At 60.2% G+C, this 21,546-nt stretch overlaps 1 protein-coding gene and 1 long non-coding RNA gene across 2 annotated transcripts in view; one reads left to right on the forward strand and one right to left on the reverse strand.

The window, feature by feature from the left end:
* Positions 3,527-19,590, reverse strand: LOC110260613. Its single transcript, XR_002343852.1, has 3 exons — positions 19,108-19,590; positions 6,384-6,812; positions 3,527-4,213 (listed from the first exon to the last, which is right to left on the reverse strand). It is a non-coding gene; the product is annotated as an uncharacterized LOC110260613 (long non-coding RNA).
* The window catches only part of WNT7B (Wnt family member 7B), a 50,911-nt gene continuing 47,081 nt past the window's right edge, over positions 17,717-21,546 (forward strand). The window contains exon 1 of the mRNA XM_021091384.1: positions 17,717-18,328. Within this exon, the coding sequence (XP_020947043.1) occupies positions 18,258-18,328 (71 nt within the window). The 5' untranslated portion in view covers positions 17,717-18,257. The remainder of the gene's footprint in view (positions 18,329-21,546) is intronic.

Genomic DNA, 21,546 nt, shown 5'->3' on the forward strand with positions numbered 1-21,546 from the left:
CCCACCCACCAGCCCCTGCGCTTGGTGTCTAAGGTCCAAGGTCCCTTGGGCCCAGGGCTGGGTACCTGAGAACTGGACCATTCTCCTCCAGGGTGGGGTGGGGGGGCTGTGGCCACCTTGGAGTCATCTCACTTGTCGGTGGGATCTTAGCTTTCTCCCCTCTGTCCAGGCTGAGAGGGGACCAGGCAGTGGGGTTGTCACTCCCCAGCTGGTTGAAGAGGTGATTATGGGGACAGCTGAGTGGCCAGAAGGACAGGGAGGGGGCCCCAGCCTGGGGGGCTCCAGCCCCCTCGCTTTAGGATCGGGGTGGCCCTGGGGCAGGGCTGGGGGCTGGTGGCTTGCCCTCTCCCAATCCCACCATCCAGGGCTGTGAGCCGTGGGTGGAGGCGGAGGCGGGTGTGCGGGGGCCTGGGCGGCCTCTGCGCAGCTGTGGAGCCGGGTTCACGGTCCCCAAGGCCCCGCCCGCCTGGGCAGGAGCCGCTTCCGGCCGGCCGCGGGGCAGACAATGCGCTGGCGTGGGGAAGGGTGGCCCCGGGCCAGACCCCCCCCCCCCCATCTCAGCCACACAGGAAGCCGGAACTCAGAAGAGAGCGTGTCCTGGAATGAACCCGCCGCCAGCCGCTGTGATTTAGGCGCCAGATTCCCAGAGGAGGTGCCTCCAGCTGAAACAGACTGATTCCTTTCAGCCTTAAAATGACAAGAGGCCCTTGGCCCCTGCCTGGGAGGTGGGGTGGGGGACGTCAGAGGATCTCAGCCTCCTGCCTGCCCTCTCCTGCCGCCCTTGCCCTCGGCCCTGCACAGCGGCTGCCTACTGCCGGGCCTTGGCACTGGCTGTGCCCTCTGCCGGCCGCTTGCTTCCAGGCCCCTGCAAGGCCGCTTCCTCCTGGTCTCAGCGCCGGCGGCCTTCCACGGCGGCTACTCTGTCGGGGGTTCACCTGCTGTCCGCCCGCCCCAACAGGCTTGAACCTGTGCTGGGACCTGCCTGATGGGGTCCCTGCTGGATCCAGTGGGACCGTGGACGAGCTCCCCAGAGCCCCCCACCCCACTTGCTCCGGGCTCTGCTCTCGCATCCCCCAGCCCCTGACCCCCTGTCTGTGCGCCTCTGTGAAGCCGTACCCCTATGCTCTCATCTCCGTGGTTTCCCAGCCCTGGAACCAACCCCTGCAGGAAGGCAGGGCCACCGCAGGAGCCCCGCTGTGTCCTAGCCTGGGCCGTAGGCGACAGCTCTCCAGGTGGATACCTGGGGGCCAGCCCACAGACCCCTCTGCTCTCTCTGGGGTCGGGGCCCTGGCAGCTGGGGGCAGGGCATGCCAGTGATGGGTGGAGGTCAAAGCCACTGATGGCCCCCCGCCTCTGGGACCCCAGGCCTGGCTCCCCAACAGGACCCGGCCCAGCCACGAGGCCTGCGGGCCAGGAGGCTGCCACTGAGCCGATGGGAGGAGCCGAGAGCCAGAGACTCAGGGTTCAGAGAGCGGAGCTGCCCCTCCTGAGCCCAGCTCCGTGCACAGACCACCCCCCAGGCCCCCAGGCTCAGCCCCCTGCCTGCGGTCCCCAGGCCTCAGCACCCGCCCAGGCCCAGCCACACGGCTCCCCAGGGTCCTGGCTCACTTGGCGGGAGGCGCTGCCTCGGGAAGCCCCCCGGGACTCTCTGGCTCTGAGACTTTGCCTCCCACCTGCACGGGGCGGTGTGTGCAGCTCCCCTGGCGTTTGTCTCCTGCCAGATTTGGCTTCATGTTTGGGTTTTTTTTGCCAAGGGAAAGGTGCTACGTTTCTGCTTATTCCTGTAGCTCCAAAACTTTCAGTGGGGACGCTGGTACCTAGACGGCCTCATGATGTGGCTACATAGGACGGCTGAGTGAGTGAGCTGGGACACAGCACAGTCCCCAGTCCTCAGAGAGTGAGTGGGTGTGTGTGTGTGTGTGTCTCTGGGTGTGTCCGAGTGTGTGTCTCTGTGTGTCTATGTCTGAGTGTGTATCTGAGCTTGTGTGTGTGTCTGAGTATGTCTGTGTTTGTTTCCGTGTGAGTGTGTCTCTGAGTGTCTGAGTTTGTGTGTCTGTGTTTGTGTGTTTCCGTGTGTGTCTCTGAGTGTCTGAGTTTGTGTGTGTGGACGTGTCTCTGTGTGAGTGTCTGGGGGGGCCACCCTGCCTGGGCGCCCCCCCACTCTGGAGCACGTTAGACCCCGCACCTGCTCTGCTGGCCAGCTCACCCTGGCCCTCATGCCTCTGGAAGCTTCCTGGAGGTACCAGTTTCTCCCTACCCGCTGCCTCTGTGGCTGCCCTTGACACCGGGGGTGTAGGTTGGCTCTGGGCTGTCTCCCCCGACGCTGAACTCCTCAAAGGCAGAGCTCAGTGTATATTCGCCATCAAAAGACGTGAAGCGTGAGACACCCCGTCAGGCCACCAGGAGGCTAAAGGAATCATAATAATAAAGCCGAAGGGAAAATAGCAGGAGAGGAGAGACTGGGGCCCTGGCGATGGGGTGACCTTACTGGTCGCTGTGGACAGCAGTTTGGTGTCCTCAAAGCCAGGCATGGTCTGTGACCTGCAGGCCCCCTGCGGGGCGTTTCCCAGGACACAGAGGGCAGGGCCGAGGCCCACGCCCACGGCCACAGCAGCCGGTCCCTCGGCGGCAAATGGAAACTCCGCCGTCCACCAGGCGAGAATGGAAAAGCACAAGGGTGACCCGCCCACCACGCCTACCCAGCCCCTGGCCTGGGCTGGCCTCTGCTGTGGCCCGTTCTGTGCCCCCACCCCCAACCGCCCAGAGGGCAATTCTGGGGCCGTAAGTGGCCTCTGAGGCCCCTGGGGACCCTAGACCCAAATCCTTTCCTCATCTCTCCCCGGGGCCGTCGGGCCTAGGTCTCCCCGCCTGGGGTGATGCACCCAAGCCCTCCCCAGGCTCTCAAGCATCCTCCCCGCAGCCCCCCAGGTCCCCTTCGGGGGGACCTGCCGGGGTCACAGGCCTCCATGTGTCTCTCCCTCCAGTGTCCTTCCGCACCGCGGGTACCACGGCCGCATCCTTTCCTGGTCGCAAAGCGCCCTCTGGTGGAACTGCTGGGGGTGGTCGGGACTCAGGAGGCACCCAGAACTGGGGGGACCGGGGGCTGCCTGGGTTCAGAGACCTGGCCACGTGAGTCCTGGACGACAAGGGCGGGGAGCACAGTGGGCGGGGTGGGGGAAGGGCGGAGACCTCTGACTTCTCCCGGATGTTGTTACCGTCCCCACAGCACCGATGGGACCCCGAGGCCAGGGAGGGAGATGTCCCCAGGCCTCCGACCCCAGGAACCCATTTCCTCCTGCTCACTTCTGTCCCCAGGCCAGGCCGTCCTCGGCCAGGGCGCCCTGGGGGCAGGCGGGCTGGGGTCGCCTTCAGGGCTCAGGGCCTCCCACCTCTCCACCCGCCCCAGAGGGGAGACCCCTTCCCTCCAGCACAGAGCCAAGGGGCCCCAGGTGAAGCTCAGGTGGAGCTGGGAGGGGTGATTTGAGATGTACGATGAGAAATATCTGTTAGACAGAACGCTGTAAATCAACGAGACTTTAATAAACAAATTTAAAAAAAAGAAACGTATGTTTGGTCTTTGTCTCACCCTCACCTGTGGCAAAGCGCTCCAAAACCTTTTGGAATTTTCAAAGAGGGTCTTTTGTGATGTTAATGAGGGGACTTTGGGGAGCGCACCTAAGAATGGGGGCTGGTCACCAGATGAACCAATCAAATGAGCAAAGAGAAGTACGAGTCCCGCCCCCACCCCATCCCACCTGCAGGGAAGGGAGGCTGGAGGTTGAATCCGCTGTCGGTGGCCAATAATTTAATCGCTGCCGTTAAGCAATCATGCCGAAGTCTTAGCGCCTCCACAGGAACCCAGAAAGGATGGGGTCCGAGAACTGGGCTGACGCGGCCCCCCGGCCCTCCCCCACACCGCGCCCGGGCCCCTCTCCCGTCCGATGTTCTTGAGTTGTGTTCTTTTATTTCAACCTGTGATCGAGCAGATGAAGGGTTTTCTGTGAGCTGCTCTAGCAAATTCATCCCGCCCAAGGAGGAGGGTGTGGCTGGAACCTCGGACCTAGAGCCAGCACATCAAGCGCTGGTGACAACCTGGACTTGCAACTGGTGAGGTGGTCTCGTAGGGTGGAGACCCCTCACTTGTGGGCTCCAATGCCATCTTTGGGTAGACCGTGCCAGCAGTGACTTGAACTGTCGGACATCCAACCGCTTGCTGGGGAAAGAAGCGCCCCCATCAGAATCGGGTGCAGAACGCTTCCAGAATAACTGGGTCACCTAACAGCCCCCAACACCCGCCTCAACCTCCCCCACTACCGCCTGGGAGCATGAGGCTGAAGTGGGTGGAGCTCGTGTGGGGACAGTAACGTGAGTGGACAAATCCAAGTTCAAAACTGGACCCTGTGTGCGGAGAAGAGATGTCCCTTCCTTTTATTCCCTGAAGGACCCCGCCATTGGCTCCATGACCATCACAGCACCGTCACCCCCACCCGCCTACTGGCCAGGGCAGCCTGCTCAGTGGCCATCGCTGGGCAGCCCACAGGAGTCCCGGCCACGTGGTCATGGCCAAGGCACCCCTCCGGACTCAACAAGTGCAGACAAGTCCTCATCCAGGATCTGCCCAGAGGCTTCTCCTGGAGGGCCAGAGACAGACGGCGCGGTGCCATCTAGGTGAAATGGGAGGGCAAAGGGGCTGCGGGGACCGGTGGGAGAGGGGAGCATCTAAGGCTTTCTGGGACAACCTGGAGGGCGCCCTGGAGGAGGTGCTGGTCCCTGCACTGGGGTGAAGAGGGGTTTCAGGAGACTTCTGGTGAAGGTTTGAGGGCGGGAGACCTAGGCAATGCCTAAAATAGAGCATGAGGGGTCTCCTAGGGTGGTCTGTGTGGCTGGAGGGGGTGGTGGGAGCTGGGGTTAGGGGCTGAGGGCAAGTAGGTTCGGTGAGGGTGGGGTACATGCAGGCTCCCTTGGGGGCGGGCAGGCATTGTCACATTGTCACCCCATTTTGCAGATCAAACACCCCATTTTTTTTTTTAGGGCCACACCCGAGGCATATGGAAGTTCCCAGGCCAGGGGTCGAGTCAGCGCTGTAGCTGCTGGTCTACACCACAGCCACAGCAATGTGGGATCTGGGCTGTGCCTGCGACCTACACCACAGCTCACAGCGATGCCGGATCCTTAACCCACTGAGCGAGGCCAGGGATTGAACCCGTGTCCTCATGGATGGTAGTAGGTTCATTACCTCTGAGCCATGACAGGCACTCCCATGCCAGTGAAGTTTTGAATGGAAGCCACTTGCCCAGTGCCGTAGAGGAGGTCCGGTCTTTGGCCTCTGCATTCTGCTGAGCAGGCAGGTGCCTGCCTTACCTCCGAGCCTTCACTCAGGCTGGTGTCTGAGATAGTTTCTTGGACAGTCTGTGGTCTTGTCCTTCAGGGCTCAGCAATGGCTGCCCTCCTCCAGGAAGCCTTCCCTGAACACCCCTGTCAGGTGCAGGCCTCCCCGAAGCTCCCACAGCCCCAGGCTCTTGTCAGTTTCTGGGGCACGTGTCCTGGAGCACAGAACACCCAGTTTCCTTCTGGGCCCAGGGCCTGGGCAGCAGGGCCAGCCCATCAAACACAGTCAGGGGTCCCCCTTCTTCTCTTGCCTCTGTCCCAGATGAGTGAGGACACGTGTCCAGAGAGGCTGCAGACTGGCCCACAGCCTCTCTGCTGGGACAGAACAGCAGGCTCCTTTGCTCGCGCCCTGACTCTGGTCTTCTCCACGCGTGCCCGACCTCGGCCCCGGGTTCCAGGGGCATAGTGGGAGTGCCAAGGCCTCATCAAGTCTGCGCCATTTCTCTGGGCTCTTAAATTTTGACCAGGAGTTCCCGTTGTGACTCAGCAGTTAACAAACCTGACTAGGATCCCTGAGGATGCGGGTTCGATCCCTGGCCCTTCTCAGTGGGTTAAGGATCCCGTGTTGCTGTGGCTGTGGTGTAGGCTGGCAGCTGCAGCTCTGATTTTACCCCTAGCCTGGGAACTTCCTTATGCGGCAGGTGCGGCCCTCAAAAGAAAAAAAAAGAAAAGAAAATATTCGACCAGGAGTTCCCTGGTGGCCTAGTGGTTAAGGATCTGGTGGTGTCGCTGCTGTGGCGTGGGTTTGCCTAGGAACATTCTGCATGCCACAGGCCAGAAGAAAAAAAAGAGAGTGAATTGTATGGTACGTGACTTCTAAGTTACTAAAGCTATTTTTAAAAAAAGAATTAAAATGTCAAAGAAATTTTAAATACATAAATAAAAGAAAGAAAAAATATTCGACCAGAAGAGTTCCTTTGGTGGGCCAGAGAAACGTGTGTGCCAGGTGGACCCTGTGTGTCAAACCATCCCGGGAATATACTCGCTTTACTCACCCAGCGGCCCGCAGGGCCCCATTGATCCTCATGGGCAGGACCGAAGACCCGGTGTGAGTCAGTTTCGAGTCCACCCAGCCGCCACCGTGAGCTGTGGGCCCTTTCCTCTCCTGGGTCAGGCTTCAGTTCCTCCGGGCCCAGCCCGAGAGAAGACGGTGTTCAGACTCTTCCACCAGCCAGGACACAGATGTGTGAGTTTGAGGCACGTTCATTGGCCCAGGCTGACTCCCGCCCCCTACAATCTTTCCCGGGTTGTCTGCAGTTCCTGGGGGGGATGTTGTGAGAGTCCCAGCCCCCGAGGAAGAAATCGGGTGGCCCTGAGCTCCAGGGCAGATGCTCCAGAAACAGACAGAAGCCGAGGGTCGTGGGAGCTCCAGGAGGCTGGCATCAGATGCGGGCGTTCAGGGAAGGCTTTCTGGAGGAGGGCAGCTGTGAAGAAGGAGCCAGGCATTCAGTCAAGGAACCAGTCTTCCAGGCAGAGGGGTCTGCGTAGCACAGGTGCGATGTGCAGAGGGGAGGGGGGAGACTGAGCGTGGCCCCCAAGCCCAGCCCCCCCTGGCGGCCTGTTTATGTCCACTGCCCACCAGGCCAGGAGGGCAGGGGGCTGAGGGGTGGCTCAAGAGCCAGGGAAGTGGTGCGAAGGGACATGCAGTGGGACCGAGGAGCCAAGGTCCCCCCACGGTCTCAGCAAGGGTGCGGGTGGGGGTCCCGCGGTCTTGGACCCTGGCTTGGATCCCCCGCTGCGCCTCTGCAGGGGTCCAGCTGCCTGCCTGGGGGCAGAGGGTGGGGGCGGGTCTGCCATCCCCATGTGCCACCTGCTCCCTCTTCTGGGCACAGATCCTTGAAAGGGGAGGGGTCGCAGAGCAGAGCAGCTTCCGTGTCACAAGCACCCCGGAAGAGCCCTAGTGTTTGCAGTGAGTGCCACTCACAGGCCAGATGCCTCTCGTTTCCTGGGGCACTTAGTGTGTGCTAGGCCCCGCTCGGGGGGTCGAATGAGGCAGTGGCATTTCATGGGTAAGGAGGCTGAAGCTCATACCAATCTTTTTTTTTTTGGCTGTACCCACGGCATGTGGAAGTTCCCAGGCTAGGGACTGAACATGAGCCACAGCAGTGACAATGCTGGACCCTTAACCACTAGGCCACCAGGGAATTGTGAGGCCGAGGCTCAGATCACAGAGCCTGGTGCCCACAGCCCGCATCTCCAGCACTTTCTACTTGCTCGCCAGCTATGAGGGCCCCTCCGGCCACCCACCCACGGCCCCCGTTTCAGGTGTAGCCGACGTGTGTCTCTTTAACCCTCTGTGACCTCCGTCTCCTGATGCCCCTTTGGGCGTGACGCCTTGGGGAGTCCCGGGGGATCCCTGGGGAGCCGGGTCCAAGCCAGTTCTCAGCTGGGAGCCTCCAGGTGCCCCCAGGTCCGAACAAGCACACTGTGTAAGTGTCTCCCTCCCTGAGACCTGGAGTGGAGGCGGGGGTGGTGGTGGGGTCATGTGACAGGTGCCCAGGAGGGAAGCAGAGCTGAGAATCCCCAGGCAGGTCCATCACCTCTTTCATTGGTTCATTCATTCAGTCACCCACTCCCCATGACAGGGATGCCACCAGTGATAAGCAGGTCACAGGGCACCAGGGCTGCTCAGGGCTTCAGCCTTGGTGACCACCTCCCATTTCACAGCTGAGCAAACAGAGGCCCGAGGCTTTCCAGATACCAAGGTGTTTACTGCGCTGGCTCGGGAGACTGCCCTGATCCTCCGAGTGCTGCCCTCTGGTGGTCTGCGGGCAGATGAGGGGCGTCTGTGGCATCTGGGTCAGTGTACCCGCCTCTGCCGGGCCCTGCGCAGTGGGACGGGTGAGGGCAAGGAAGTCCAGGTGATCGGGCCGGGACCCGAAGCCCCTGGGTGGGAGGCTGGCTCTGCCAGCTGCAGACACAGGAGTGGGGGCAGCCCAAGAGGCCCTGGGCAGTGAGAGCTGAGAGGCCTTGGGTGCTGGGTGATCCAGTCTTTGCTGGGTCACTGGGTGGCCCTGGCTGTCCCTTCCCCTCTGAGCCTCGGCCTTCCCACCCTTAAAGCAATGAGTCAAAGTCTGTGTGCATGAGTCACAGGGATGCGGGGCACGAATGCAGGTTCCCAGGCGTCCCTGCGGTCAGTGGTCAGGCCCTGGGGCCGTGGCTCTTGGTGCCCGAGACAAAGAACAAATGCCCCATTGCTTTTAGGAGACCAACCTGGCAAATAGGATTCTTGCTGTGGATGCAATTATAGTTCAGACAGTTAATCCAGGTTCTTAAGGATGAGTCCCTGGTTCAGAAAGGAGCTTCCCCTCCCCAAATGACGGGCCAGTCACTCCCAGAGAGGCTGGGAAAGCAAGTGACTCAGCCCAGTTTTCTAAAGAATACACTAGGCTTAAGTGGCATGAAAAATGCATGACGTGAAAGGCTGTGGCAGAGTGACGACGAGGAGACATGAAAGTGTTTGCCTTAGACCCGAGGCCTCGCCTGCACCTCCCGGCCCTGTGTCGGCGGCTCTGCCTGATCAGCCTGAAGTGGGTCTGTCTCAACACCCTCCTCGGGAACAGGGGTGGCTGGGGGTGTGTGCGGGGGTACTTGCTCCTTTTCCCTTCAGCACAGGCTTTCTGGATCCAGCTGTAAGCTGGGTCCCACGTGAGCCCTGCGGGAGGAATATTGGGACAATCAGTGGCCCGCAGGCTCAGTGGATCCAGGATGAGGCCATCTGAGTAGACCACGGGGTGGGGAGAAGTCAGTGATGCTGTGCTCCAGTATCCACCTCCCCGTCTGCCTTGGTAACCGAGCACCAGATTTACCTGGGCCTCCTGCAGCCCAGCCAAAAGACTACATTTCCCACTTCCCTTGCAGCCAGGTCTGACCATGTGACCAAGTTCTGGCCAATGGGAATTGAGAAGGGGGAGGGGCCTGCTCTTCTTTGGCCCTCTTCCCATCTCACAGCCTGGAAAGCAGATGTGATGGCAGGGCTCCAGCAGCCATTCTGGAGTCTAAAGTAAAGGAATGCATGCTCAGGAAGGCAGAGCAGTGAGCTGGTAGGACTGAGTCCTAGATAATATACATGATCTTGGTTTGCCTGCTTCTAGACTTCTTTTATGGGAAAGAAAAATACACATTAATTTTGTTGGAGCACGGCACTTTTTGAGTTTTGCCCTAATCAGCTGTCACACCTAATCGGGGCCGCTGTAGTGGGGGAAAAAAGCTTTTGAAGAAGAAAGGACCTGGAAACCAGAGCAGTGATTGGCCTGAAGGACTGTGTGTGTTTTGAGTGGCGTACGTAGGACCAGTGGATGACTAGCCAGGTCCTGCAGGACCTGACCCTGGGTTCAAGGTCACCTGCACTGAGCTAAGGGACTAGGACTGCACCCCCTAGACCAACAGCCTAGAGGGGCCCATAGGAACCGGATGGGTAGAGTGCGAGGATGTCAGGCAGTGGGTTTGGAGAGGACCATGGCTGGGACCAGAGTCTAAAGGGTTATGGGAGCTCCCTGGTGGCTCAGCAGATTAAGGATCCGGCTGCTGTGGTGGCTTGGGTCGCTGTTGTGGTGCAGGTTTGATCCCTGGCACAGGAACTTCTGCCTACTGTGGCTGTGGATGCAATTACAGTTCAGACAGTTAATCCAAGTTCTTAAGGATGAGTGCCTGGTTCAGAAAGGAGCTTCCCCTCCCCCAAATGACAGGCCGGTCACTCCCAGAGAGGCTGGGAAAGCGAGTGACTCAGCCCAGTTTTCTAAAGAATGCACTTGGCTTAAGAGGCATGAAAAATGATAATAACTAAAGGCCTGAGAGGGACTGCCAATTGCCCCCCAAACCCACTGTTCCCTTCCCCCCTGCTCTGGTCTGTGTACCCACCTGTCCTATAAAGTGGAAGCCGACCCCAGCAGCACCCAGGCCCCAGTCAGGGTCCCCAGTGCTTGTAGCTGAGTGTGGCCATGGGCCCGGCCAGCATCTGTGGAAGGTGGGCAGAGAGAACGCAGATGCCGCATCACTGGTTTAAAAGGACATTGCGGAGTTCCTGTCTTGGCTCAGCGGATCCAAATCTGACTTAGGATCCATGAGGACACAGGTTCGATCCCTGGCCTCACTCAGTGGGTTAAGGATCCAGCGTTGCCGTGAGCTGCGGTGTAGGTCGCAGACATGGCTTGGATCCCGCGTTGCTGTGGCTGTGGTGTAGGCTGGCAGCTACAGCTCCAGTTAGACCCCTAGCCTGGGAACCTCCATATGCCACCAGGCAGCCCTCAAAAGACTCAATAAATAAATAAATAAATAAATAAAGGACATTGCTTATTTGGACTCTTCTGCTTCCACCAAGTGGGAGCTCAAACGTGTCTGTGACCCAGCTTGAGCCTGGACGATTATAGCCCACGTCCTGGGGTTGTCCAAGCAAAGAATGGACTGAACCCGCATCCTCCACACCCAAAGGCCCACCCCTTGCAGCTCAGAGCCCTGGTTCTCATTAGAACAGCTGGAAACACTTAGCGTTGCCCCAATGGCGGGAGGTGCTCCAAGCGTCTAGTGGAGGGCAGGGACACTGCCGAGCATCCTACAGTGCCCAGCACACCCCCACCCCCAGAACAGACCAGCCCTGATAGTCCATGGTGCCACTGTTGAGAAACCCCAGCTCACTCAGGCAACCAAGCGCACAGGCTTTGGCCCTTGCCTAGGACGAGGTCTGAGGTCTTGAGCTGGCTTTTGGTGCCCTTGTGGCCTGATCTAGCCTAAGGGCTCAAGAGATCAGTGGTCAGAGTCGGGCTGTCATTAGTAGTGGAAAGGAAAGGGAAGGGAATTCTGGATGGGGAACAGCATGGAACAGCACGGAAAAGGCACAGAGGTAGGACCAAATCATTGACGGCAGACTATCGCCTGGGCTCCAGTCTGAATGGTGCTAAGAGCACATGTCGAGGGACCAGAATGCAAAGGACCGGAAAAGCTGGCCTTGGGGAGAGGGCGACGGTGAAGTCCGGGAACTCCCTGTCATGCTAAGGAGGCAGGCTCTGGTCCAGGTTTTCTAAGTTTCTGTTTGTTATAGGTTTGGTTTTTTCCTTAAAAAAAATTTTTTTTTAATGATTTTAGTTTTTTCCATTATAGTTGGTTCACAGTGTTCTACCAATTTTTACTGCCCAGCCAAGTGCCCCAGTCACATACACATATGTATTTTTCTCACATTATCCTCCATCATGTTCCATCGTAAGTGATTCGATACAGGGTCTTTTTTTTCAAATCGGGAAGGAATCTTCAATTGTTTTTTCACTGTCTTTTTGGCATCTTTGGAGATGAGCCCGTGGCCTTTCTCTTTTGGCCTACTGATGGAACAGGCTAAAGTCAGTTTCCAAGACTGGATCGCTCTCAGGTCCCTGAGTAAGACCCTAAGCCTCTATGCCTCAGTTCCCTCAACTGTATACGGAGGTGATAATACCACCCCCCCCCAGGGTTGTCGTGAGGAGTAAATGGATTAATGAAGAGTGGCTGTCTATCCGAGTGTTTGCTAAACACAGAACTTTAAGTGTGTGTGGACACTGGTTACTCTCCTGCCCACCATTCACCCCCTTCTTCCATTTTCCTCACAGTGCCCCTTCTGCGCCTTTCTCAGTCCATGCCATCTGAATGCATTGAGAAATGGAATGACCCCAACCTGCTTCAAAGTCCCAGGCCAGGGCTCCCTCTCCAGCCACAGTGACCAGTTAAAGGAGAGGCATGTGACCCCAAGGCAGACCAGTCAAAGGCAATGACAGTCAATCTTGGAACCGTGTTGGAACCTGGGGAAGAGAGTCATTTTCTTTGGTTGTCAAGCTGCATGGAGGAAGCCTGGAGCAGTGAGTGGTCAGTGCATGGAGAGGGCCTGCCTGGGACTGAGACTAACTTCTAGGTAGACAGAATTGACAGAAGCAGAGACAGAAATCACTGGTTATTTTATTTGAGTCCTAGATCCAGCTATGCCTGAAGCTACACCGCCCATGGACTCTTCAGTTATGTGACTCAACAGTTTCTCTTTTTTATTGCTTACAGCTTGGCTCCTGGCATTGGCAATGGAAAAAGTCCTGACTAATACCAGGGTCAGCAAGTTACGGCCAAGAGCCAAACCCCCAAGCTAAAAATGGATTTTACATGTTTAAAGAGTTGTCAAAAAAATTAAAAAAGTCATCATCAAAAAAGACTACATGGTAGAGACTGCACGTGGCCTGGCAAAGCCTAAAATACTACTATCTGGCACTTTTCCGTAAAAGTTTGCTGAATCCTGAACTAATACATTACTTATAAAAATTCTCTTCTTTTGGCCACGCCTATGGCATGTGGAAGTTCCTGGGACAGGGATCGGATGTGTGCCACAGAAGTGACCTAAATCACTGTAGTGACAACACCAGATCCTTCACCCACTGCCTACAAGAGAACTCCATAAAAATTCTTAATCTCAATGCAATGCATTTGCCTCTGAGTAAGGCTTTGACTGCCTTCTGCAAATTGTGGTGTGTATTACAGTGGAGGTTATTTTTCCCCACTGTTTCCACCCAAGTGCTGATATGGAAGCTTTCCCTTTCATACTCACTGTCCATCTCTGCCCTCTCCGTTTCAAGGGGCTTCTGAGTATTATGGATCTTTGAAGAGAAGGAGGAGAAAGTGTTTGCACAGGGAAAACTGGATAAAAAGTGAAAAGTCCTGGGTCTGGGAGGTCCCATTGTGACTCAGTGGGTTGAGAACCCGGTACAGTGTCCCTGAGGATGCAGGTTGGATCCCTGGCCTTGCTCAGTGGGTTAAAGATGCAGCATTGCCATGAGCTGAGGTGTAGGTCGCAGATATGGCTTGGATCCCGCGTTGCTATGGCTGTGGTGTAGGCCGGCACCTGTAGCTCTGATTCAATCCCTAGCCTGGGAACTTCCATATGCTGCAGATGTGTCCATGAAAAGAAAAAAAAATATCCTGGGTCATAGGCGACATCCTTCCACTAGAAAATTCATGGATCAGGTCCTTGCCGCTGCTGATAGCAATGAGAAAGAGAGCTCTTCTATCTAGGCCACCAACCTAGTTCGCCTGAGACTATCTGGTGAGCACTGAAAACCTCTCATCCTGGGGACCTCCTGTATCCTGGACAAAGCCAAGACCGTTGCTTGCCAAGTGGGCAAGGATGTGGCCTTCTCCTGAATGGTGGTTATTTCCAGACACCGGATGAACTTCCATGTGGTGCGTCACGTCCATGTAACCCTCCAAGGATCAGCCCAAGTGTCCTCCCGACTCCGTCCTGGCCCCAGCCTCGAAAGTCATGGCCCCATGCCTCTCCACCTCATCTCCACCCCATCCAGCTTCCTCCAGTAAGTGGGGGCATCCGCCTCCATCCTTTCTCTAAGAGCACTCAGCTCTTAGATGTCACCTGGATTCCTCGCCACGAGCTTCCCTTCAAAGCTCCCAATGGGAGGACAAATCCTTCCCATGCTTCATATCCCTCTGACTGCCCCTTTGGCCAGAAGCTGGAGAAATAGTAAACGCATCACACAAGGGAACCGAAGCATGGACATGATGTCGCATCGTAGCCTGTCTCTGGGATTAGGGCAGGACACCTTGGGGTCCACCCAAACTTCCCTTCTTTCCAGGCCCCCCTCAGGCACCTCACTTGCCCTGGGGTTTTCCAAGTGCCATCAGCACCTTCCTCATGGCTGCTGGTGTCCCCCCCCCAAGTGAACTGGGGCTCCCAGCAGGGGATGAGCAGGGTTGACCCTTTGTGCTCCACTCCACGAGGCACGGACCCTCCCCCCCAGATGCTGAGACGTGCTAAGCCCTGGGCCTGGACTCCACCAACGGTGTGGTTTTGGCCCAGCACTTCTTTCCCCATGTCAGTTTCCTCATCCGGCAGCACCATTTCACAAGTGGACCCGCAGTAGGAATTGCTGGGATTCAGGAGACACTTCACTGCAAGGCCAGGAGAAAGGCAGCAAGAATGGGGTGTGGTTGATGCTGGAGAGGGTGGTTGAGCTTCAACTCAAGGGTCCAAGGTCCTTGCTCTCCAGCTTGCAGCCCTGCAGACACAGATGCCGCTGCCGCCTGGAAAACCAGCCCATGCGTGCCTCCTGAGCCCTTACCCTGCGCCACGCTCTGTTGTATCCTGGGAATAGAGCAGGAACCAAAGTGGATGTGGCGATTCTCTCCATGGAGTTTGTAGGCTGGTGGTACACAGGAAACAAACGATGACATTGGCCTCTGGGCCACAAAGGGAACAGCAGTGTTATCATAGAGAACAGCCGTGAGTTTGTTTGGGGGGAGGAACCTGAGTCTCTCTGATGTGAGACACTTATGCCGAGGCCACACAGGACCAGGGGGAGAGCACTGTGTCAGAAAGGGCAGCATGTGCAAAGGCCCTGGGGCAGAACTGGCTTGATGGGTTCAAGTAACAGAAGGAAAGACAAGGGAGAAAAGGACAAGGGTTCCCATGTGTGTGATGAGGTGGAGGGGCAGGAAGGGGCCAGAAGGTGTCAGGCTGAGCCTGCACTGACCGAGTGCCACCACGCACCAGGCACCATCCAAACACCTTCATGTGGGTTAATGCATTCAAGTATCAGAAGTCACGGGGTGTAGGAGTTGTTGTTTCCCCCACGTAGCAATGAGGAAACCCAGGTAGCAGAGCTTTCAAGTTCTGAGGTCGTGCAGGGAAGAAGTGGCTGGGGCCATTGAGCCCCCGGAGCCCCAAGGTGGCCCAAGACCCATCTGGGGTCCCTAGGGGACCCAGACTTCTGCCCCTGGGCATTGGCAGGTCATGTTCATTGAGTACCAGAACCCCATTCCCAGCAGAAGCACCCCCTCTGCTTCTTCCTATCCAGTCGTTCCCCCACCCCAAACAGATGGGGGACTCTTGGGGTCGACCCTGGCCCTATCAGGACGACTGGACCTGCAGTCCTTTCGGGAGGAGGGATGGTGTGGGGGTGGGGTGACTGTCAGCAGATCTCAGAGCCCTGGAATCAGCTCTGGGACCCAGGCTGGGGAGGGACCTCTGGCCTGCTGTGTACACACACATAGACACACACACACACACACACACACACACGCACACACAGAGGATTCTTAGAGCTCTTCTACTCCAGATCTTCCCCAACCTTAAAGCCACCCACAACCCCCTTGGAGATGCCAAGAAGCCAGAGGTCGGGGAGCAGGCTGCTGCAGGTCAGGCAGCCAGTCTTCAAACCTCGCCCCTCAGTACCTGCTCCGGGGGCCTTTCTCCCCGGAGCCGCCTCCCCAGGCGGCCGGCAGGGGGCAGCACGACGCTGCGCCGTTGTGTCCCTCCACACGCGGTGTCGGGAGACCCAAGGACGTGCATCGCGTCCTCCCTGGGAAACTGAGGCACAGAGCAGCAGGCGGAGTGAGTGAACTAAGCTTGGCGTCCCGCCGGCTGGCCGCAGACCTCTCCTCTCCTGGCCCCACCGCACCCCGCTGGTCCAGGAGCCTACTCGATCTCGGCTCTGGGATCGGGTTAGGGGTAGGGGGGTGGAGTGTCCACGAGGCATGAGGTCCAGGGGGCGTCACCGAGGCCCCGGGCGGGGAGGAGGCAGCCACTGCAGGGGCTATTATTTAAGTCCCGCCACACTCCACAGTCCCGAGGATTCGCCCCATTATCGGAGGCGGAGACCGAGGCTGGTGGCGGTACCAGGCGAGGCGGCTCCCAGAATCTGTGCCAGGATGGGGCACACTGCCCGCCTCGCAGTCCCGGGACCTGGCGTGGCTCAAGCGGCCCGCAACACCCCTCTCCCACCCCGGTCTTGGCGCGCCCGCCGCCTCGCGTCGGAGCATCTGCCGTGTCACCGCCGGGTGGCAGCATCGTCTCGCGCGCCCCAGCTCCTCCCGCGACTCCCACCTCCCAGTCGGTCCCGCTCCAGCCACCGGCTGCGAGGGCTCGGCCCCCGACCCTCCCATTTCCAGGACTCAGCTTCCTGTTCCGTGGAACGGGGTGACATCTGGGGCGCTGGGACACAGGGGACCCTCGAGGGTGAAGCCTCTATTGTCATTTCACTTCTTTCTGTGCCTCAACCTCCCTGCCTGCGATTGTCTCCCACTCGCTTTCATCTGTAAATGCTCCTTATCCGCCCCGCTCCGCACAGCTGCACCGGCCCCGCCTCTGATCGAGGGGCCGAGGAATGGCCCGCGCCAGGGTCGTGGCAAAGGTTCAGGGGATTTGGAAGGATTAAGGGGGGATCAGGAGCAGGGGGTCGAGAGGGACTGTTGGGGGGGCGGAAGGTGGGCTCTGAGTTAAAGTCCCGGCTGGGCTGGGCCTGGACTAGGTGGGGCCAAGGGTGGCTGGAAGCACTCCTCCTACCCCCCCCCCGCCCCCACCTCTGGTGCTCATACTCTCACCCCAGCAAGTCTCGAGTCTTGGCTGGTCCTCGGTGACCAAGCGCTTCCCAGTTCCATTCACTTGCCCAGGAGTGGCACCTTGGAAGGCGTCCAGGTCTGTAAACCCGCGGAGCAGGGCAGGAGCCTGGCCAGGACGGCGATGAGGCAGAGGCTCACCATTCTGCCCTCTCAGAACAGACAGGGGTTCTGCCCAGCGGCAGGGTCTGCTACTTGGTACCCACTCCCGGGGCACGGAGCCAAATCAGGCCCCTCCAGTGTGCGAGGCTGGGTGGTGGTTCCGGCCCCAAGCTCTGGGCGCTGAACATGAATACGGAGCCCAGCGCTGCAGAGGAGACACAGCAGACGGAGGGGAACAAGGGTGGCCGGGAAAGCCAGCAGGGGTCCTTGGGGTAGGAGCCTCCACAGAGCCAGGGGACCCCTCTACATCCTCCTCCTCCTCCTCCGCCATGGTGCTCAGCCAAGTGGCTGCCATAGCAGGTCATCTGAGCCATCCTCCTGCATCTGGCCAGGCCTATCTCTCTGTTCCTTCCTTGTTCCTACTCTGATTAAGCGCCACTAACAGCAGGATCGACAGGTGTGGGGGGACTCTGGGCGCTGGAGGAGGGCTCTGATCCAAGTCTGTGGGGCTGGCAGCGATGCCTGGGCTAAGGGTGTGGCCCTGGGGGACCTCATGTAAAGAATTGCTGGGGGAAGGAGAAGCGCGCCCAGAACGCGATGGGGGTGGGTGGTCTCTTCCCCCCCCCCACTAAACACTGAAGCCAAATGGCTACCACAACCTGAGTCGGCCCTTCCCCCCGGTCCCCACCCCCACGGGTGCAGAGGAGCGGCGGGGCCCTCCGCAGGTGTCTTTTCCCGGCCGCACCCTCCCCCTCCCCCCGCCCCCCGCCTCTAAGCACCCAACCCCCTCCCCCCCCCCCGAGTCCCGGGAGGGCAATCGGAAGGGAGCCGGCCTGGGGAGGGGGTTCCGGGGATAGATGCGTTTGTGTGTCACGGGAAGGGAGGAGAAAAGGGAGGGAGAGCCCGGGAGCAAGGGAGAGAGAGCGCACGGCGAGCGAGGAGGGCGGGCGGGAGGCGGATCCTCCTACCTGGGGCTCGCTCGCAGCTCGCTTGCCGGGGCGCGAGTCACCTGGGGAGGCCGACAAGTGCGGACACATTGGCCGCCGCAGCGCTCAGCGAGGCGCGCACGGCCCCAGGCGGCTGCCCCCAGTGGCGGCAGAGCCCGCCCGCCCGCTGCGCTCGCGCCTCGGCCCCAGCCGGCGCCCGTGGGGCCCTGTGGTCACTCCGCCCGGCTCCGAGGTGACGGCCCCCGGCCCAGGTCACTCCCCGAGGCGCACGCGGCGGCGGCCCGGGCTCACCATGGTGGCAGCGCGCGCCGAGTGCCCGCGCGTCGCCGGCCGCCGGAGCCGCAGCGCCGGCTGAGAGCTGTCCACCGAAGCCGCCGCCCCCCGCCCCCCGCTCCCGCGCGATCCTCGCCCGGCCCGCGCGTCCCCTCCGGCCGCCGCTGTCTATGGCGCAGCCCCCCTCCCTGGATCATGCACAGAAACTTTCGCAAGTGGATTTTCTACGTGTTTCTCTGCTTTGGCGTTCTCTACGTGAAGCTTGGGTGAGTAGCCCAGTGGGCAGGGGCCGCTGCCCGGGATCTGAGCAGCCTGCAGGAGCCGCCTCCGTAGGGTCCCCCAGGGGGCCATGGGTACAGGCGTGGGGCATAGCGGCTCTCGGGGATCCGAGGCTGGCCTGAGTGTTGGACCCTCGTCCCGGGCCGGCAGAGATGCAGCCAAGCCCTTCGAGCCCTGGGCACTCCCGAGGGGCGCCCGGCCCAGGGCTGGAGGAGGGAGAGCAGGACGCGCGGGCGGCCCGGCTCGCGGGTAGCGGCGAGCGTGCCCGGCGCGTACTTTCACCTGTTTGGGCTCCAGGCCCCGGGGGTGGGACGCGCCTTCCCTCCCCCGGGCCGCGCCGGGCGCCGAGCCCAGGCCGAGCGCTCGCCGCCTGGAGGGCGCGCCGGGGCGGGGGGCGGGGGGCTTCGGGCGGCCGAGGGCCCCGGGCGGGCGGGCGGGGACGCGCACCCCGGCAGCGAGCGCGCAGGCCTGGGCACTCGCCACGGCCCTTCGTCTCTATCCATCACCCGGACGTGTTGAAATTACCTTGACAACTCGTCCGGCTGGCTCGGGATGGGCCGCGCGGGCGGCCGGGCCGCCTCGGGCTCGGTCCCGGCCCGGCGCCCCCGCCCGCCGGGGGCCCTCTGCCCGGCCCCCTCTCGCCGCGCTCCCCCTCGCGCGGCCCGGAGGGCGGGCGGGCGGGCGCCCGGCGGGCCGCGCTCGCTGCTCGCTGCAGTAGCTGCTCCGAGTCGTATTTCCACATTCCTGAACCCAGCCGAGTCCTTACCTGTTGAGCTGCGATCTCCTTTAGACAGAATCTGTCTCGGCCTCGCTCGAAGTGGGGGTGGGGGGCGATGTGACCATGAGGGGGTGCGGGGCCCCTCGCCCTGGGCGCCCACGGCTCCGCGCCCCGACCACGCGCCCTGCGCGCCTACTGTGCGCTGCCAACCACGGGAAGGCAGGCCGGGTCCCGGCGGCGGGGAGAGCTGGGGAACAGCCCCGAGGGAGGGCCGGAGTCACGGCCTCGCCTCCCGGGCGGGCGGAGAGGCAGAAGCCGACCTGAGAATAATTTCATCCACCGCCCCTCCCTCCATGGCCCTCTCCACCATTTTACAGAAGGAGAAACTGAGGCCCAGGCCCGCAGAGACCAAGGCCAGGCAAAGGCAGGGCTGGAAGCTCCCTGTCCTAGCCTCAGCTCTGCAGGCCTGGGCGGGCGTGTCTGCGGCGGCTGGTGGCTCTGTTTGTTGTGGGTCTGTGTGTAGGCTGTGTCCCTGGGTGTTTGTTTATGGGAGGTGAGGGTGCCCTGTGCTGAGTCTGCTGGGGAGGTGGGGCGCTGGGGGGGATTGGGGAGGGAGGCATGGGTTTCCAGACTCTTCAGCAGCCCCTGAGGTTACAGTTTCGCCCCCTGTGCCCCCTAAAGTAATGGGCAGCCCCCAAAGAGGCTTACGCTCCGCCACCTGCTTCTCGAACTGAGGCCTTGTTGCCTCCAGGCAACCCTGGAGGTAAGTGCTTTCAATTTTCTTGTTTTAAGGACTGGGAAGGGATGGGGCAGGGGAGGCCAAGTGACTGTCCACAAGAGTAAGTGGCAGAGCTGGGACTTCCACCACCGGCTGCTCTCCCGAACACCAGCTCCTCAGCAGGAGTCATCGGAGAGCACCCGCTTGCGCTTCCAGCCGTGGGGAGAGCTCTATGGATCCAGCCCCATCTCCCCAGTCCCCGCCAGTAGGAGAAGCCGAAGGCGATGCCTAGGCTGGACTCCCAGGGCTCCAGGTCGCCGAGACCACGGGCCGGCGCCCCCTCCCCGCTCCTCCTTGAGCCCGGTTCCCGCCTGTACATGGGACTGCAGCTCTGACCGCCCTGGGGAGGGTGGTGGCTAGTGTCTATGTAGAGAGAATCTAATGAGGCAAGACCCAGCCTGTGTGCCCAGGCGCCTGGACCGCGTGAGACCCGCCAGGTGGTGGCCCTGGTTCTTTCCTCTGTCCCTGCCAAGGAGCCCTGGGGAAGGAAAGGCCTCCCCTTGGCGGCCCCTAAAACACACACCCTCTCACTCCTAAGCATCCCTGTGAAACCACAGCCAGGAAAGCCAGAGAGCCACCCTGGGGTCTGCAGAGGGGAAGGCAGGGCAGGGAGGGGGCTCAGCCCCTGCCACCTCACACTGAGGTGCCTGCATGGGGTGGGGGGAGTGGGCCTGCTTTCTTTGCAGCCCATCTTGGCTACACAGGGTGGGAGTGTGCTCGGCCTGGATGTGATCTAAGGGGTTAAATGACCCGGAAGCCTAGTGCCTCAAGGACAAGGTTTGGGGATCCATCCTCCCTGTCACTCCTTGCTGGGTGGCCTCAGGTGAGCTCTCTATTCTCCCAGCCCACCTTTGTTCACTGGGAACACGGAGTAACAGTAGCACCTCTTTCACCGGATGCTGAGTTTAGTCCTGGGGGCCTGTGCTCCGCGGGTGGGGTGGACGGTATCCCCATGAAATCAACCCTTTCATATTGTTAGTGAGGTCCCCGCCATGGCAGGAACCCAGGGACTCCTCCAGAGAGCGGATTCTGGGCCACCTGGATTCCCAGGGGTTGGGATTTTAGGGTCAAAAAAGTTTTAAGAAAGTATCTGAGATTGTAGGTGTTGGGGGACTTTTCTGTGATTATAGCTCTACCCCCCACCCCAGCCCAGCCGTCCATGCTTATGGGTGTTCAGGGGCTGCTCCCCTCCCCACAGCCCCATGCCCCCAGCCTGGGTGCTGGTGCAGATGTGCAGCCCCCAGGGGAGCCCCTGGGCCGGCAGGCATGGAGCCCTCAGCCCCTGAGACTCTTTGGCAGATCAGGGCTTCAAAAGCAGATGCGCCTTGGTTTCAGGGTGATTTGGAAACACATGGCTTTGAGGAGTTTCGGCTCCTCACTTTGGAGCTGAGCCACCTCCAAGCGGCGGCCCTGGAGGACGCCGAGCCAGGGCCAGTAGGAGGCATCTGAAGTCTGGCACCCCCCAGAACGGAGGTCATGAAGTTCCAGGACCAGCCTTGCTCCACACCTGCCTCCCACTCTTGGGGTCAGGAGAGGTAGAAGAGCCCACAGGGACCTGAGAGGCCCTGCCCCAGGGGGATGAAGGTGGGGGAGGCGGCCACCTCCCCCAGGAAGCTCTGGAAGAATCTCCAGGCCAGGCGGAGAAGCCAGGGAATCCACTTCCTTGGAGACCACTGCACAGACTTGTTCGTGGTCATCTTCTCTCTTCG

The sequence above is a fragment of the Sus scrofa genome, chromosome 5, assembly GCF_000003025.6.
Source record: "Sus scrofa isolate TJ Tabasco breed Duroc chromosome 5, Sscrofa11.1, whole genome shotgun sequence".
Lineage (NCBI taxonomy): Eukaryota > Metazoa > Chordata > Mammalia > Artiodactyla > Suidae > Sus > Sus scrofa.